The sequence below is a fragment of the Rhamphochromis longiceps genome, linkage group LG11, assembly GCF_057381845.1.
Source record: "Rhamphochromis longiceps isolate RC_006_pf linkage group LG11, R_longiceps_female_GT1.1, whole genome shotgun sequence".
Classification (NCBI taxonomy): domain Eukaryota; kingdom Metazoa; phylum Chordata; class Actinopteri; order Cichliformes; family Cichlidae; genus Rhamphochromis; species Rhamphochromis longiceps.
In genome coordinates, this window is record NC_140567.1 from 25,215,548 (window position 1) to 25,229,792 (window position 14,245).

General features: G+C 41.1%; 2 protein-coding genes across 2 annotated transcripts; both read left to right on the forward strand.

Moving 5' to 3' along the window:
* The first annotated feature begins 1,421 nt into the window (after positions 1-1,421).
* mrpl51 (mitochondrial ribosomal protein L51) lies at positions 1,422-6,655 on the forward strand. Its single transcript, XM_085423273.1, has 4 exons — positions 1,422-1,598; positions 1,787-1,889; positions 5,760-5,867; positions 6,267-6,655. The coding sequence occupies exons 2-4, from the start codon at positions 1,799-1,801 to the stop codon at positions 6,461-6,463; spliced, it is 396 nt and encodes a 131-aa protein (XP_085279399.1). The 5' UTR covers positions 1,422-1,598; positions 1,787-1,798; the 3' UTR covers positions 6,464-6,655.
* A 1,576-nt stretch (positions 6,656-8,231) lies between these two features.
* LOC146659280 (synaptobrevin-like) lies at positions 8,232-13,237 on the forward strand. Its single transcript, XM_085423274.1, has 5 exons — positions 8,232-8,981; positions 10,000-10,147; positions 10,344-10,502; positions 10,912-10,963; positions 11,332-13,237. Coding segments are annotated over exons 1-5 (378 nt in total). The 5' UTR covers positions 8,232-8,979; the 3' UTR covers positions 11,349-13,237.
* Positions 13,238-14,245: the final 1,008 nt, after the last annotated feature.

A 14,245-nucleotide genomic window follows, 5' to 3' on the forward strand; every position in this document is an offset into this window, starting at 1 on the left:
TCAGGACACATATATAATTATGTTGCACATAGACTTCACATGCAGATGTTTCATAACAAAACAGCAACAGTTTCCCAGCACAGAAGCCCCTCGGGGCTGAAAGCTAAACACACTTCTCTACTCCTTGTGCACCCACGATTTCACACCAACCCACTGCACTCAGCTTGCAGATGACACCACAGGGTTGCACGTAATTGTTATGAGGCTGTTTACAGGCATGATTTGCAAAGCGACTGATGTTGTTCCATCAATAACCTGGCGTTTAACACCTCCAAAACAAAACAGATGATCATCAGCTTCAGCAGACAGAAAGAGAATCCTGCTCCATTGAACAAAGGTGGAGACAATGTGGAAAATGTTCCAACTTTAAATTCCTCAGCACAAACAGGACTTTAAGAAAACCGTGCAGAGCTGTATCTTAAGCACAGTGAGGAGAAACAAGCTGACCAAACAGCTGCTGGTGTTATTCTACTCCACTATGGCATTTTGGTGTGAAACACCATCTTCACTGGAGATGACAAAAAGGCCGTTGACAGAAACAAAACATCAGAAAAGAAAACCACTGTCACTCAGCTAGAAGCACAGCTACAAGTCGTGCCACAAACAACAACAAGGACTCTTCTCATCCTGGCAACCACCTTTTCTTTCTGTTGCCACTTGGATGGTGCTAGAGATCAATAAAGGCCTGCATTAAACTGCACACTGCCGCCACGCACAGCATCCTTGTGCAATATCGCCAAGGACTTCACAGGTGATATTTGCGTGTGTGTTCATAAATTCATAAATGTGTATGGTGTGTGTGGATTTTAACTTATACCTGTCCTATTTTTCTAATTTCTATCCCGTTTATATATTTTTAAATTTTGTTAAAGCAAGGCTTTTTTTAGAAGTTGCTTGAAGTTTTTCTGCTTAATGTGTCTCACTTGTGCACGGCTCAGGAAGACGCTCGTTATCTGTAGAAACACAAATAAAGGCATTCAGTTTTATTCTGTTTTGTTCGAAAAGTAAATACAACAGATGTTAAACACATTTCACATAACTAAATCCTAGTGAGTGCCATTCTCTCCAACTTCTGATTTCTCCTCACCTGGCATTTAACTTTTAATTGAAAATTACTTTTAGATATATTAAAACATGTAATGCTCTGTAGACTCCTTTAAGAACAAGGCTTAGCCAGGCCTTCTATTGATGTTCTTTTGTTATTATTTGTATAACTGTTTTTTTTAATTCTCTATCACTTTTAACAGTTTTAATGTTTATTGTGATTATTCCCAGTTTTCTGTATAAAGCGCTTTAAATAAACTTAACTTACCTATTTACTCGGGTATCGACAGGCCTATCTCCCCCTACTGGGTAGAATTCGTAGTAAAAAGTTGCAAAGACAATAATAAAACTCTTCCTTTGCGCTTCTCTACAGACAACACGGTACTGCCGCGTTGAATTATGGGACACAGAGTAAAGATGGAAGCCGCCACACAGAGCATGTCGAAGCGTCAATAACAAACATTCTAAAGCGTTGCATGTTCGTAAGTGATCCTTAGCTGCGATATAAACAAAGGACTCGAGTGGCATAAGATTCTGAACACGCGTGGAAACAGGTAATGGTCGAAACACTGACTTCGATGTAATGTGCTAGCTGAAGCTAAAGCTAAGGGTCACCATAAAGATGGTTAAAGAAACTGATGCCGTGTTTAAAGAAGGAACAGTAAACTTTAAAAAATACTCTGAATTTTATGAGCGTTGACTTCAAGTTTCATCTAAATGATCTGTTAACAACTTCTGGCAGAAAACTGTGGACATGTCTCTGCTGGGAGGTCTGCTGAGAGCTGGGGCGTCCTACTGTCAGTCTGCTGGGACGCTGCTGCACACCGTCAGGACCATTTCTACAGGTGAGTTGTCTCACTGGTTCCAGTAGCAACTGGTAACCTGAACTCAGGAAGTAAAGCAAGTCGTCTATTACTCGGAAGATTTCTGGTTTGACCCCTGATTGCTTCGGCCAAAGTATCCTTGGAAATAAGACAGCATGCACTTGGCGCAGATTAAAACATGTTTGTACGAATGTCGGTGTGAATGTGACATTCTGCGTGTGCCTGCATGAATTTTCTTGATTTCAGTAACAAAAAACAAGTTAGACTCAAACTATCTTAGGGATGGGATCTCATGAAATCAAGCTTTCAAAGTTGTATAGGGATTTTAACTCTTTCCTCCTTGGACCCCTATTAGCCCTGTTTCTCTTTTCTGACCCGAGCGGTTTCTGTCATACAGTGGGGCAAAAAAGTATTTAGTCAGCCACCGATTGTGCAAGTTCCCCCACTTAAAATGATGACAGAGGTCAGTAATTTGCACCAGAGGTACACTGCAACTGTGAGAGACAGAATGTGAAAAAAAAATCCATGAATTCACATGGTAGGATTTGTAAAGAATTTATTCGTAAATCAGGGTGGAAAATAAGTATTTGGTCACCTCAAACAAGGAAAATCTCTGGCTCTCACAGACCTGTAACGTCTTCTGTAAGAAGCTTTTCTGTCCCCCACTCGATACCTGTATGAATGGCACCTGTTTGAACTCATCATCTCTATAAAAGACACCTGACACAGCCTCAAACAGTCAGACTCCAAACTCCGCCATGGCCAAGACCAAAGAGCTTTCGAAGGACACCAGGAAAAGTATTGTAGACCTGCACCAGACTGGGAAGAGTGAATCTACAATAGGCAAGCAGCTTGGTGTGAAAAAATCAACTGTGGGAGCAACCATCAGAAAATGGAAGACATACAAGACCACTGATAATCTCCCTCGATCTGGGGCTCCACGCAAGATCTCATCCCGTGGGGTCAAAATGATCATGAGAACGGTGAGCAAAGATCCCAGAACCACACGGGGGGACCTGGTGAATGACCTGCAGAGAGCTGGGACCAAAGTAACAAAGGTCACCATCAGTAACACACTACAATGGCAGGGAATCAAATCCTGCAGTGCCAGACGTGTTCCGCTGCTGAAGCCAGTGCATGTCCAGGCCCGTCTGAAGTTTGCCAGAGAGCACATGGATGATACAGCAGAGGATTGGGAGAATGTCATGTGGTCAGATGAAACCAAAGTAGAACTTTTTGGTATAAACTCAACTCGTCGTGTTTGGAGGAAGAAGAATACTGAGTTGCATCCCAAGAACACCATACCTACTGTGAAGCATGGGGGTGGAAACATCATGCTATGGGGCTGTTTTTCTGCCAAGGGGACAGGACGACTGATCCGTGTTAAGGACAGAATGAATGGGGCCATGTATCGTGAGATTTTAAGCCAAAACCTCCTTCCATCAGTGAGAACTTTGAAGATGAAACGAGGCTGGGTCTTCCAACATGAGAATGATCCAAAACACACCGCCCGGGCAACAAAGGAGTGGCTCCGTAAGAAGCATTTGAAAGTCCTGGAGTGGCCTAGCCAGTCTCCAGACCTCAACCCCATAGAAAATCTGTGGCGGGAGTTGAAAGTCCGTGTTGCTCGACAGCCCCAAAACATCACTGCTCTCGAGAAGATCTGCATGGAGGAATGGGTCAAAATACCAGCTACTGTGTGTGCAAACCTGGTAAAGACCTATAGTAAACGTTTGACCTCTGTTATTGCCAACAAAGGTTATGTTACAAAGTATTGAGTTGTATTTTTGTTATTGACCAAATACTTATTTTCCACCCTGATTTACGAATAAATTCTTTACAAATCCTACCATGTGGATTCATGGATTTTTTTTTTTCACATTCTGTCTCTCACAGTTGAAGTGTACCTCTGGTGCAAATTACTGACCTCTGTCATCATTTTAAGTGGGGGAACTTGCACAATCGGTGGCTGACTAAATACTTTTTTGCCCCACTGTATATAGGGCTTCCTGAACAAAATGACTAGATGTCCATCAGAAGTTAGTGGGGTTAATCTCTTCCTACGTGGTATTACTAGGGCTATTCATTAGAAAAACCTGGAACACATTTTAATGGTTGTTAAACTTAATCTTTTATTTTATGTGCGTATATATGGGATTCAAAACACATACAGGTGTGGGGGAAAGAGTTAAGATAGCTTGATAAATCAGAAAAAGGGGATTTTTGTCCAGTCAGTGCATAACCTCTCTAAATTTGATTTGAGTGGGAATTTCACTGTAATTTCACCCAAAAAAATGGGAGTAGGGGTTAAAAAGGGGAGGCATTTCTGTTGTTTGGGTTAAATTATGGTGACATGAATTGAACTTTTATTGTATTTATTTTTATTTTAAGGCATTTTAAGAGTTATAAGTTTGACAGATTTTTCTTTATATATTTTTCTCCAAATGCAGGGTAGTTTTAATGTAGGCTGGCCTCATTTAAGCACTGTTTTTGAGAGTAGTGCACAGACTGTGGATTTTATGTCACTCTTTACACTGTTAGTGTAATATGTGCCACTGTAAGGTAAAAAGTATGCACAGTTAGCATAAAATAAAAAAAGACCAGAAATTGTCCAATAGTCCAAAACTGCATATCTATCTATATCTATATATAAAAAAACATTTTCTCCACACCGAGTGTTTGTTGTTCAGAAATATCATCAGTGTCATTTACAGAAGCCTGAGTTGTTTCTTTGAAGCTGAGGCGGCAAAACTGCAACCCCAAGCCACCCTGTCATCACTCCGTCACTGCCAGTTAGTTGTGTTTACAACCTCTAGTTAACGGCACTACCTCTCATGATCATCAACATCATCATCAGTTGTGAGAAAGAGGACATTGAAGCTATGATGCTGATGCGTGCTGTGATGGATATTCATGAATCATTCCCTCCATTCTCACTTTTTAGTCGCTCTCAGCTCAGTAGAAATGGGCCTACACTGCCCGACAAACACATGGTGTGTTAGCATATTCCATTCAATATCATGATGAAATGTTCACCGGGAACAGTTGGACACTTGTAGGATATAATTAAGATAACTTAAAGATGAGCTAGTAAAAGGAATATCTGCTCTATCTGCCTGCTTCACTGAACATTCCACATTCCAACATGTTTTTATATGAGCATTTGTCGCATCTGATATTTTGTGTAGAAACATTTATGTGGACTCCAAAAAGACGACCTGCTTACTCTTTGCACTGCCTCATTTTATTTGTTCAAATAAAGTCACGCATGTTCGAATCATTTAAATGTCGTCCACAAGTCAGACCAGCACGATATGAACACGACCTTTTTAAAGCTCTAAGCAATTACACGTTACCAAATAAACAAGACAAAAAATTAGGTTCACATAGAAATTGAAGTCGTGAGCGACCTCTGCTGTCAAGAACAACAGTTATATTTTCCTCAACAAGAAACAGAACAAACTCAAACCACCCCGGACCTGCGGTGCACGAATCACACTTTTCCCATGAGTGTGTTTAAAAAGCTTCTCTGGTATCTATTGAGTCATTAGTAAACATCTGTTCCAATATGGCTACCTGGTAAAGTTATTCTTATAATTTTCTAGTAACCTGGATGTTAAATATTTTCAAATAATTTAATTGTCTGGGAGTAGAAGAAATGTTATGTGTTTATTTGTACTGTATGTATGGAGCCATATATATGCTGATTCATTGAGTCTGTGAACAACATGGTGCATAAAGTGTACATTAGCTTTTGTATTTGATACCTTTGATTTGAATCATTTAATGTGAATGAGCACATCGAGTAATCTGCAAATTGTTTAGAGAACAAAATAGACTATTTTCCCCAAATGTGAACAAGCACTTTGTGCTACTGTGTGCTGTTTTCAGGTACATGCTGTCAGATCAGGATGCACGCCATCCCTCAGCCGAAAAAGGTGGACAGATGGACTGAGAAGAGGAGCATGTATGGAGTTTATGATAACATAGGAATCTTGGGTGAGTATCCTCAGCATCCAAGAAAATTAAGAGGATGTACTGTACAACTGTTGGATGGTTAGTTTGCTGTTTCTAAGTCATAATGAGTAACTTAACTTGTCTTAAGGGCTGACTGTGTGTGTGTGTGTGTGTGTGTGTGTGTGTGTGTGCGCGTGTGCGCGTGTGCGTGTGTGCATACAGTCTTACAGTATTCTCAACATCTGCACAGTAAATTGGCAGGAGATGGTGTGATAAGATAAGCTGGGTATGAGCGTAGGTGAACAAATCTATGATGATCCGACATTTAATCTGATATGGTGCCTTGCTTTGCTGTTCATTTGACCAGTTTTGCCTCTCCCACAGCACACTTTTTTTTTCTTTCACATAAACTGTCTCTCTCTCTTCGTGCTCTTTCTACAGGGGACTTTAAAGCTCATCCTAAAGACCTAATTGTTGCCCCCTGCTGGCTGAAAGCTTTCAAAGGTAATGAACTGCAGCGGGCAATTAGAAAAAAGAAGATGGTGGGAGACAGAATGATGACTCAGGACAGGCACAACTTGGAAAAGAGGATACGCTTCCTCTATAGACGCTTCAACCGCACTGGCAAACATCGCTAATGCTGAACAAAGTGCAGAGCAGCCAAGAAGGACTGTGTCAGTCTGTTGGTGTGATTTCATGCTGTCACTGTGCTCTGTTTCCATTTTTCTAGGTTATTGTGTGTTTCAGACTGAATGTGCATTATTCATTTCTTATCAGTAACTGATTCAAAATAAATGCTACTAAAACCTGAAAATAAATTTTAAATGGACTGGAATTTGTGGCTTTTTATTCCTCGAGACCCAACGAACATTCAGATAAAGCTGAACTAGTCAGTCTGTAATTAAAAATGATATCATGGGATTACTTCGTGAAAATAGGCTCTAGTGCAAAAGTCAGAAAAAGCTTAGGATGAAATGACCTGTTGAAGTAACTGATAAATTCAGACGTTTAATACAAAAATCATTTGGAGGGTTTCTTGAGTTAGTTTGAGGTCTGAGAAACTTTCAGAGCTTTAACTTTTATCAAGTGAAGCGAGTAATAGTTTCACCTTGTAAAGGACCTTGAATGACTAGTCTTTGTGCTGTGTGAATACATTTGCCTCGCCTGTTGATCATCTCGTTATCGCAGTAAGCTGATGGGTAAGTTTGGGTCCTGATTGTACTATGATGTTACTTTGGCATGTGCCACCGAAGGTATTACATTGTTACAAACCAAGCTTTTAGCCAAGGTCCTCCACAATAGAAGTGTTAGTGTGCTCTGCAAACTTGCTCCCCAAACTCCCCCAAGCTAATCCAATACAGGTTTCACAGAAGCCACAGGACAGCCTCAGAGTTTCTGTGGGGTTGGTGTTTTTTTGTTTGTTCGTTTTTTAGGATCAAAATATTAGGCAGATGGTTTTAATGTTATGTCTGAAACAATGGAAATGCCTAAACATAATGCACATGATCTACCATTTCAAGGCTAATGGGACTCCATTGTCTGAGAAGAGTTTCAGTGAGACAGTGGACTCTGCATGCAGCAATTTTCTCCTACTCCAGAGCACTGCTGAGCTCGCTCATTGGTGTTCAACCATAAGAAGGCTTTTTCCCACACTCCAGTTCACTCCCAGGGTGTTTGATAGGGTGGAGGTGGAGGCTCAGTGCAGGTGAAGTTCCTCATGTGGGCACTTGTGTTAAAACAGGGAAAGCACTTCCCCAGTGTGCAAAAAAACATCTGTCTCCATAGTGTCATGGGACAAAAAGCAAATGTATTTGCAAAACAGATTACTTCTTAATTTTTCTCCATATACGTCATCAAATTTTGAATAAACTCTTCAAAGCTGTTCTTGCAGCTTAGACAAATGCAAGTTATTGTAAGGAACCTTGAAAAGGTCACATTTAGTCTCAATGAGACTAAATGTGACATCCTAAACAAGACCTTTTGGACATACTGCTTAACTGTAATTTTCTTTTTAACATCTGAAGAGCGTCACATTCTAGTATGTTTCACTTCATTGCTCTACTGACCTTTTTTATTTCCCGTGAGGCTTTTTCTAACTCCGCTCACTTTAATATGCATAAGATTTGATTCAAAATATAAGCATAGTAGAGGTAGGCTCAGATGTAGGACTCCATTAGTTTTCAAACGAAAGCCGTTGCAAAGGGAAATGGGATACAGGATCAGAAAGAGGAGGGAGCTGGGAGAATCCCAGGCCAGGGAGGAAACAGTCGAGTCAACACTCTGTAGGCATTCACGGTACCGCAGTGTCGTCCCGCCGCCCTATCCGACACAGAGCTGCAGTACTGCAAAGTGTGAGGGGAGAGAGAGGGAGGGAGGGAGGGAGGGGAGGGGGTGCCGCACTGTCGTTACGAGTCCAAGTGGTGAAGGCAGGAGCAGAGACGCATTATTGCAGTTGCCCACAGAGCCACTTTGCACGGACAAAACTCGCGTACCTCGCATACAGCGCGCAGTGAGAGAGAGAGTGAAGGAGGCAATCAGAGACAACCGATTTCTCTGTGACTGCACTTTCCCCCTTTATTGTTGTTATTATTATTATTATTTTATTTCAATCGCAGGTATTCTGTCAGTAGCTTTCAGAAGAGGCAACTCAACAACCAGCCAATCAGTGCTGCGTCTCAGGATCTAGGAGGGGAGCATCACTTGGAGGAGCCGGATGCAGCTCTGCAAGAATACAAACATCCGTGGATTTCTTTTGCATGGATTATAATTTGGAAGTACTTCCTTCCTGAGCTGGCATCGCTCCTTTTTCATTCCCTGCCCACTAATCTGGTCACACAGTGAATTATCACCCGACCTGTATACGTGTCTCAGTACTGCAGTACTTTTGGTGACGGCTTGCAGTATAAAAGCATCGCTAGAAGATCGGCTCCACTGCGCCAAGAGCCTCCGCCTCAGTTTACTGTCAGTGCGCCACTTCAGTCTGTTTACTAATTAAGCATCTGGACTTTCCTTTGCACACGTGCCTCCGCTTTTTCGTCTCTTCTGTCTTTTTGGGGTTTTTTTCTCTCTCGCTTTGTACTTCAGACCCTCCTGCCTCACAGCCAGTCACCCCTCCTCCGCTGCCCGTGAGTCAGTTCAAACAGCTGCATAGAAGATGTGAGTATTAATGCGGCTTTTCCATTGCGCTCTTAAAAAAATGAAAAGAAAAGAAAAAAAAAAACAACAAAAGCAGATATCTAATATGTGGTGGCGGAAGAACCCACATTGAAACGTGTTCATTTCTTTATTTTCTTCCACTGGCGGTCCGAAGTGAGATGATTTACTTTCAGCTTGAAGGGTTTTTGCTGACGCAAGCGAAAAATATTCCATCACTGCTTCGCTGAATTATGTATTCAGAGGTTGACTTCTGTCTCATACAAAGCCCGAGACGGGGCTGAATGAGTTGTTTTGGATGTTTTTGTGTCAGATTTAATAGAAAGCAGCGTGTTTTGTGGTGCTGGATGAGTTACAAGGTTTTTGTGGGACTTGGGGGTCATCATCTGTTTAATGCTGTAAAACGTGAATTTTTAAAGGAAACTGGGTTATCAGTAGCTTCCTTAATGCAGAATTTCTCTTAAAAATATTGTAAATTTTCATCCTGCAGGAGTTAGTTTATCATATATTAAACTGGCAGCTGCCTCTGCAGAGGTTTTTTGCTCAGGTTTAATTGTCCTTCCTCTCCCCTCCTGCTGGATTAACCGTTTCCTCAGTTCTGCCTCACCTTTTCTTTTCACTTCCAACCATCTCTCTGTAATCCATCATGAGCAACATCTGCCTTCTCTTTTTCTTCCTCCCCAAAACGTTCTCTCTCTTTACTCATCCACCGCCATCCTGTGGCCTACATAGCTTTTTTAAAAACCTCTCCCCCACTCTCTCTTATGCGCCCCTTTCTCACTGACCCATTAGTTCATCATTTCTTGCTAACATCTCTGCCTACGTTTGCGATTTGCAGGTTCCCTTCCTGCAAATTACACTCTTGACTCTTTCAAGCCTTTAGACAGGGCATTTTTCCTTCTCAGCATATTTCAAGTTTCTTTTCAGATTTTTATAAAAACCTATCCATTGTTGAATGTGAAATGTTCTGACTTCATCCAATTCTTTCTCTCACAAAACTCTCATTGTTGTGCTTGGTCAGGTCTGCCCCAGATGCTGCCCCACCAGCTGGAGCTCCTGGAGCTCCAGGTGCCCCTGGCGCAGATGGAGCCCCAGCTGGCGCACCTCCTGGCCCTCCCAATACCAGCAGCAACCGCAGGCTACAACAGACTCAGGCCCAAGTGGAAGAGGTGAGCTGTTCTGAGCTTCTGGGTCAGAATGCATTCTGTGTAGAAAGTCACTGATGTAAAATATGCATGAGCAACAAACTGCAGAAGAATTACCACTTACGAAAACGACATTCCCATCTATTTTCCTCCTTTACTACCCCCCCCCCCCCCCAAAAAAAAAAAAAAATGCTCTCTCATCCTTGCTGGATTGGTCTAGGTGGTGGATATCATGCGGGTGAATGTGGACAAGGTTTTGGAAAGGGACCAGAAGCTTTCAGAGCTGGATGACAGAGCGGACGCTCTCCAAGCTGGAGCCTCCCAGTTTGAAAGCTGCGCAGCCAAGCTAAAAAACAAGTACTGGTGGAAGAACTGCAAGGTGGGCGCATTACTGTGGCTCCTTTACACAGATTGGTAAAACAGAGAGAAACCTATGGTATCATCTGACTTAGAATGAACAAATTCCTATTAGTATGTGTTCTGGCATGCAGAGAGAATAGAGGACAACATAGGAATTTGTTAATGAGCTGCTGTAGAGCACTGAAGTGATACCTCAGGGGAAATGGGAGAAAGGCATCTGCTATTGTGGAGTTTTCACTCTAAACACTGAGGGGATTGTATAACTAAGCCACAACAAACACAAAGAGCCTTTTAAGTGTCATAATTGTTTTGTTTTGTGGTTCAGATTGGTTTCTATTCTGTTTGAACATAGTGAAACCCTAAAAACACAGCTTCGTGTATTCTTCTGTAAAAGGATGAAGTCTAAAATTTTCATCTCTTTTTTTCAGATGATGATCATGATGGGTATCATTGGAGTTATTGTGGTTGGAATCATATTCTGTAAGTAGTTTCATTCTGACACCGATGCAAAAATTTCCACAATTAACTGATTACTTTCAAAATGTAGATAATCATCATGCGTCGACTTCCCACTCAGCATGGCTATTTCCACTTGCACACGTGAGAAATTTAGAAATCACTAATACATCAGTGTTAGAACTGATACTGATGGGGTTTTTTATTAATGTAAAAAAACCCCATCAATATTATACATATAAGACAACACTAGCATAATATTATTTCGTCTTTAACAACCCCACATTCCTGCATAAGGAGAGGTCAGTGTGTCCTCTGCCCGTTTAGTTTTAATGACGTGTTGCCAGACCCATTAAACTAATTACTTCTTTCCCTCTCTCTTTAATTCACAGTATACTTCTTTCACTGAGCTCAGCTCATCAGTACAGATGAATATGGACTTGAGGATAATATGAGAGGGGAGAGGCAAAAAAAGAAACCCAAGCGCTGCTCCTCAATTTTGTCAGTCCTCTCCTTCCTCTCTTCACACAGTCTTCCATCAAACCATCTTGCACTTAAACATTACATTAGTGTTTATAGATGTCTCTGCTCTCTTCGTCCTCTTTCCCTCCCTTTCCTTGCTGCTTTCTTCCACTGTTTTGACTTGAACTCTTGCTCACTCTCCGCTGCCTCTGCACCTCATGTATTATTGAAGGACACAGCAGGCAGAGTCAAAAGAGGAAGGAAGGAAGAAAAGGAAAGAAGGTAGAGGGAGAACACGTGGGGCTAAGCACGCTGGTGGGGGGTGTACAGAAGAGTCTTTCTACACCGAGTACGCCAAAGCTTATTCATATGACGTTTTTTTGAGAGTTCAACATTTGTAAATTGATACTGACATGCATAACTAACACACATCTTCTGTCTGCTACTTCCACAGTTGCTACTTACTAACACAAGGTCATGTTAGATTAAGATTATGCTAGTTTCTGTTGTTTGTGCTTGTGTGTATCTGTGATCCAAAGCATTGTAGCTAAAAGCTTTCTTCCACTTTTACCTGGTAGGCTTTGATTGGTATTTTTTTCCCTTTCCTGTCTAACTTTCACTCACTTAAGTCTTTTTTTTCTGCAACCTCCAGTGATAACAAGAAAAGAGAAATGCAAAATAGGGAAAGAGACTGTGTGAGAGTTTAGGAAAGGAGGAAGTGATTCAGGGAAAGGTAGTAGGAGTACTGCAACACATTTCTACTGCATAAATAGGTAAAAATTTAAATCCGGACTGAAAAAGCAGAATGTTTATACCACAGGCATAGAGGTGGCATTTTAGTAATAATATGCACAGCAATTAAGTCACACGAGCAGGCACTTACAGACAATCTAACGAATACATGAACTAACTGCTTCAGTCCAGAGGAAGGCCTCTTAATTCTGATTTGCAGAGAGTCCCAGCCATAGACAGATGAATGTGTAGCGCCACATTTCAAACAGGTAGAGACATATAGTTATTTTGAGAGTTGTGCTGTCAAAGTGTTTAATTGTTGTTTAAGTTGTCCAGAAAGCAGGAAAAGAGGAAAGAGGATATGATTTTAGAAACCCTGAGCCACCTGGTCGTCCCACCGTCACTGCTGACTCACATAAAAGCACCCATCTGTCATCGACAGTATGATAACGGCCAGTGTGAAGCTTTTGTTTCTAACCTGCATGGCAAACGGTGTCCGTAGTTTTGCCTTTTTGTGTAACCTGTGTATCTGCCATTTCTGAACCTTACTGCCGACTGTACATTTTTTTTCTTAGTGGTTTAAAGGACCTATGTACAATGTCTTTCTGATCTGATAATTACTGCTTATGCAATGCAACAATGCTCAAGAGTTTGCCAACATTTTGTTAAGATCACTTGTGTTGGACAGTAAAATAATATCCAGAGACTGCAAACAAACTGCTACTGTAGTGAAAAATGAAAACTTAGTATTATTCGTGTTGTATGAGTAGAACTATAGTACACATCTGTCAGTTTACGCTCCTGAAAACAGGTTTATAAATTCTTTCAAGTTTTTTGAGGGGCTGTAGGATATGAAGTTTATTTTCCTTACTTTGGACTGATATTCAGGGTTGATAAAACGCAAAGGGCATTTATGCATAATTGTAGCGGTTAGCCAAAATTATCTAATGATACTGTGCAGTAATATTATTAGATAGTTAACATGGTTCATGAGAAGATGTTTTGTGATTTACTTGGAACTACTGGAAGAGATGCAACTGGATTTAGGAGAACAAATGCATGTTTACCACTTTTTGCTGATGCCAATAAAGAAATCATGAAGTGACTACATACTGACTTTGATTATATCCTTTGGTCGTGTTATAGCATCTAAAAAACTAAAAGACTATAATGAAAAGTTTTTTCCTCAACAAAATCAAAATTTTCATAATTTAATTTCTTTATATATTTGACATTAATTGTAATATTCTAAGCCTTTATCGTTTTACTTTTGATGTTTAGGTCTCAAAAATCAGAAATCCACTTTCACAAATTATTAGAATATTTCATTTAGAGTTTGAGTAAATTATTAGTCACACAGTATACTGTAAATAATATGCATCTTTTGTTCTAGTTCAATACACACAACCACAATCATGGGGAAGATTGCTGGCGTGATTGTTGTCCAGATGATGATCATGAGCAGCCTCTATACGGAGGGCAAGCCACAAGATGTCACTGCTGAAAAGGCTGGCTGTTCACACAGTGCTGTAAAGAAGCATCTTTATAGAAAATTGACTGCAAGGGAAAATTGTGGCAAAAGCGACAGAGGTGACTCCAGGTTTGAGAGGATTGTTAAGAAAGGTTGGTTCAAAAACCTGCAAGAGCTTCACAAGGAGTGGATGGAGGTCTCTGTCACCACACAGATGTCTTTAGGAAATGAGTTCCAATGTCAAAAGTGTCTTTTTGGTCTTCTGGTAAAAAGAGAAGAAATGGACTGTTGCTCCGAAGTCCTCTTGTCAGATGAAAGTCAATTTTCCAGTTCTTTAACACTTGCCTCACAGGATCTGGGTTCGAGTCCACTGTCTGACCAGGGATCTTCTGCGTGGAGTTTGCATGTTCTCTCTCTGTTTATGAGGATTCTCCCACGTGGCTCCCACGTGGCTCCCACAGTCCAAAGACATGTAATTATTGGGGTTAGGTTAATTTGGTGAGTCTAAATTGTCCATAGGTGTGAGTGTAAATGGCTGCCTGTCTTTCCGTGCTAGCCCTGTCCAGGCTGTACCCAACAACTATGGTAGCTGAATAGGCTCCAGCCTCCCCGGGATTCTGACAAGGATGAACAGAAGAGAA